This window comes from Dreissena polymorpha, chromosome 2, assembly GCF_020536995.1.
Source record: "Dreissena polymorpha isolate Duluth1 chromosome 2, UMN_Dpol_1.0, whole genome shotgun sequence".
NCBI lineage: Eukaryota > Metazoa > Mollusca > Bivalvia > Myida > Dreissenidae > Dreissena > Dreissena polymorpha.
In genome coordinates this window covers 151,046,646-151,050,543 of record NC_068356.1, presented here as the reverse complement: position 1 = coordinate 151,050,543, position 3,898 = coordinate 151,046,646, and the positions used below count along the sequence as shown (strand labels likewise).

At 31.5% G+C, this 3,898-nt stretch overlaps 1 protein-coding gene across 2 annotated transcripts in view; it reads right to left on the bottom strand.

Moving 5' to 3' along the window:
* LOC127869435 (uncharacterized) overlaps positions 1-330 on the bottom strand; it is a 15,128-nt gene extending 14,798 nt beyond the window's left edge. Inside the window, exon 1 of one of the 2 annotated variants that reach the window (XM_052412012.1) lies at positions 232-330. Coding sequence is in view for 1 of the 2 variants with exons in the window: in XM_052412011.1 (XP_052267971.1) it covers positions 71-107 (37 nt within the window). In the remaining variant the exon portion in view is untranslated. The other variant, XM_052412011.1, reaches the window with a different exon arrangement.
* Positions 331-3,898: the final 3,568 nt, after the last annotated feature.

Sequence of the window (3,898 nt, the reverse complement as noted above, 5' to 3'; positions counted from 1 at the left end):
TCACGCATTTAAAGTGCAGTATGCCCGCCGATCCCATATACACCTTGTGATCTAGAAGATCAATACTCACAAATATGTCCGACTAAATCTGCTTTCGATTTTAACATTTGACGTTGTTTAAGAAATATATTTAACTATTCCCGCACCTGTTGTTTCACCCGCTATTCTCATGACCATTTACGCTAATAAACTAAATAATGTACAGTTCTCAAATACTATAGGTATACATACCGATTTAGAAATGCTCAGGCTGTTTGTAAACACTGTTAACATTGAATGTCTTCGGTCTGCGTAGAACATAAGACGGTGAGCATGGTAAATAATACCAGGTAGAATAGTGTGTTTATAAATGTAACTAACCGATAAGCTAGTTGACGTCTTTTGTGTAATTTGCATAGGACGCGATTAAGGCAGTAAGAAGAATAAACACACAAAAATCAATACTAGCATATCTTCCTTTTACAGATATCATTTTTATAAAAGAATGTAAAAACAATATATGCTCTACATCCTTCAACATATTTGTTCTCATAATAAAAATTATGCCATTTATAATAGTAATCGTAGAAGTAGCTATTTTAGAAGTAGTAGTAATAGTAGGATTAGTAGCAGAAGTTGGTGGTGGTCGTGATGGTGGTCGTGGTGGTGGTGGTGGTGGTGGTTTTGGCCGTTATAACTTATCATCCTTTACCAAAATAATGGATTGAATTGTATGCGTGTTTATCGTTATGGGGATGCATATGTTTGAAATACTTAATTGATACTCTATAGATTTGCATCATAAATAGATAACGTGTTATGTATTCCACAGTTTGTTTTAACTATCGATATACCAGTGCATCGAATGTATGCGATATTATGGGATATAAGTATTTAATTTGTTATAAGTAGACGCATTACGGCGGGCGTTTAGTGAATTTCATATTTATCGGACGTCCATCAAGCGAAAGTGTTTGTATGGACACGCTGTGATATTCAAGTGATAAAAAATGTTCTGGAACTACGATAAACGATGGCTTGACTTGTCATGCGTTCAGATTCCTCTGGGGTTTTGATAATCGTGTCATCGTAATGTGTTTTTTCTTCACTATTGATATGCGCTTTCAATTATTCATATTGTATCTATACTTATACAATTTAGTATTAAATAGTTGCTTTTCCCATAAAAATATATGTAATAGCATTACCAGTAACAGCATGACTAATTCGCATTAATAGGCGTTCCCTAAAAATGCTACACTCGACTTGCAGTACTATCCGGTTGTTTACCTAAACAGTAATCGTTAAAACTGAAGAAGTCATACAAAATCGTGTCATTAAAATGAAAATATTTGTTTATGAACGCACAAATTGTTAGGAAATAAGATATTCGGAATAAAACAAAACAAATGTTATTTGATAGTTTTTCGGTAAACTTGAATTGAGGCCGTTCTTTACAGGCTTTGTTATATCTGTATAAATGAACACGCTATTGAATAAAGTCAATACAATCCGCATTGGTTGAATGCTTACATTCAAAGCGTTCTTCATAGAAATCTATTTTATACTTGAACGTATACAACTTATCTCCAAATATGGAAATAATCCAACGACTTAGGGCCAATCATATATCGAATAAATATCACATGTCAATATGACCAAGTAAAACAATGTGGAATTACCATTACTCTTGGAGATAAACAGTTCAGTCTTCATACTCAATGTGGGTATTGGTATTTTGAGAAAGTTTATACTAGTTTCAAACTTGCTGTTCATGCAATGTTAAGTGTTGAGTTTTGTTGTTAAAACGTTAGGTTATAAACATGACGTAAAGTGTTCAATTTAAACAGTTTATATCGAACAAAATTAAGTGTGCGCTTTACAGACATTTCGTCATTAAAACGGGGATCGGTATTACCTATTCTAAAAAACGACCTCAGGAACGTCAGTACAGTTATTTCAATAAGTAAGAGCAATTTCTTTAATATAAATATGTACATGTAGCATTTTTTGTAAATTATGTTCATTGAAATCCATCGATGTGTAAAATAAGTAAAATAAAAGTAAAATAGTAAATATGAACAAGTTCACTACATACGACAAATACTATCATATACACAATATGCTTTTTTATGTTTAGTTTTTGACAAACTGGGTAGTGAGTTATTCTATCAATTGTGTAGTTTGTGGTATATATTGACATAATTGAGACACAGAAATGCTGAGTTATACTTAATGTGCAACCTGTAATAAGCTATTAAAACTTCACTGTCACTCAATTGAGCCCTGACGGTTGAACGTTAATAGATTACGCGTAAGAATTAAAACATGCATATGAAGTAGTCGCCACAGAAACAGTCTGCAAAAGTTCCTTTTAGTTTTTTTAAATAATGTATATTGTCATTCTTGTGCGTCTTAAGATATTGACGATTTTTAAATAACAATGATAACAAAAGGAATACTAGTGACATTTAATACATACTCGATCTTTATGTCACTCTAGTACAACTTTAACTTACAACACTAATTTACCCTTTAAGTCTAAAATTTAAAGTCAATAGATTATTAACTTTGACTTTTGTTCATACCTGATATAGGATGTATGGCAAGCGCAATCACAGAGTGCGAAAACGAAAGCGTAATAATATACACTATTTATTCCTCATGTAACAAAATTATTTAAAGACAGTATGCACCAATAGCAAAGATATTTATATATAAGTGAATATAAACGTCCGTTTTGTAATAATACCAGATTCATAAACCTTCTTAGTCCGTACAATTTATTAAAGTCGGGACTTCTACAGATTAACACAATGCTTTTACGAAAATAATTAAAATGTTATTTTGTTAATGCATACTATTTATTTTGAAAAAAACTTAAATGAATATCCAATGAACCTTAACTGCGTGATTTGAATCCCTGACACGGAACCAAAGTTAAATCAACGAACTTTGCAGCATATTGTTAACGCTATGTGAGCGCTACACTTATTGTCAATATTATTGCTTAAAACCGGTACAGACGCGTTTTAATTCTATTTCGAATGTTGGCTAACCACAAACGAAACAATATAAAATATATTTTTCTGTTTGGTTTTTAATTGTTCTTTTAACAATATTTGAACAATTCCCTGTAGATGTTAACTACATTACTCTTGGCACAGTTTTAGGTTTGTAGCTCCTTACGATCTGTTGCGACCTCGATGATTTGTGTTTATTTACCATAAAGAAAAGACGTTTTGATATATTTTATATCAGCAATTCACGCAGTAATGGAAAGTACACAATTTACAACATCAACTTATTTCGTTATACTTGATTTGGCTCAGGTAATAAACGTATCTGATATATTTACACTATAAAAGTTAATTATCCTCTTCTATTGCAAAACACTCTTATATTTTCTACTAAATATAGCATATAATCTTTAATATTTTATTTTAAGGTAGCGCACCTCTAATGATTTCCCGCGATTTCTTCGAAGGTTGAAGAGCCTACAATTAGGTGCCGTAGCCTAGTGGTTAAGGCGATAGACTAGAAATCTTTTGTGATATTCCCGCGCAGGTTCGAATCCTGCCGACGACGTATACTTTTTTGCGACGCGTTTTATTTATTTTCTAACGTAATTTGATTTAATATGGCATATTAGCTATATTTATTGTTAAATATGTTGCAATTTTTATGCACATTCTTCAATTATTAAAATTTAAACAACGTTATGGCGAAATTGGGTGATTTACTGTTGAAAATACGAACCATGCATGTTGCATTTTTATTTTTATTTCAAAAAGTAAACGGTAAATCTGTCTAGTTCTTGGTATTTTTGCTGTATATAGTGTTTCTATAAAAACTAAGTTTAAAATATGACTTAAATGATACCTATTTTGAATTTTATGACACTTTGTTTTTAACCGAC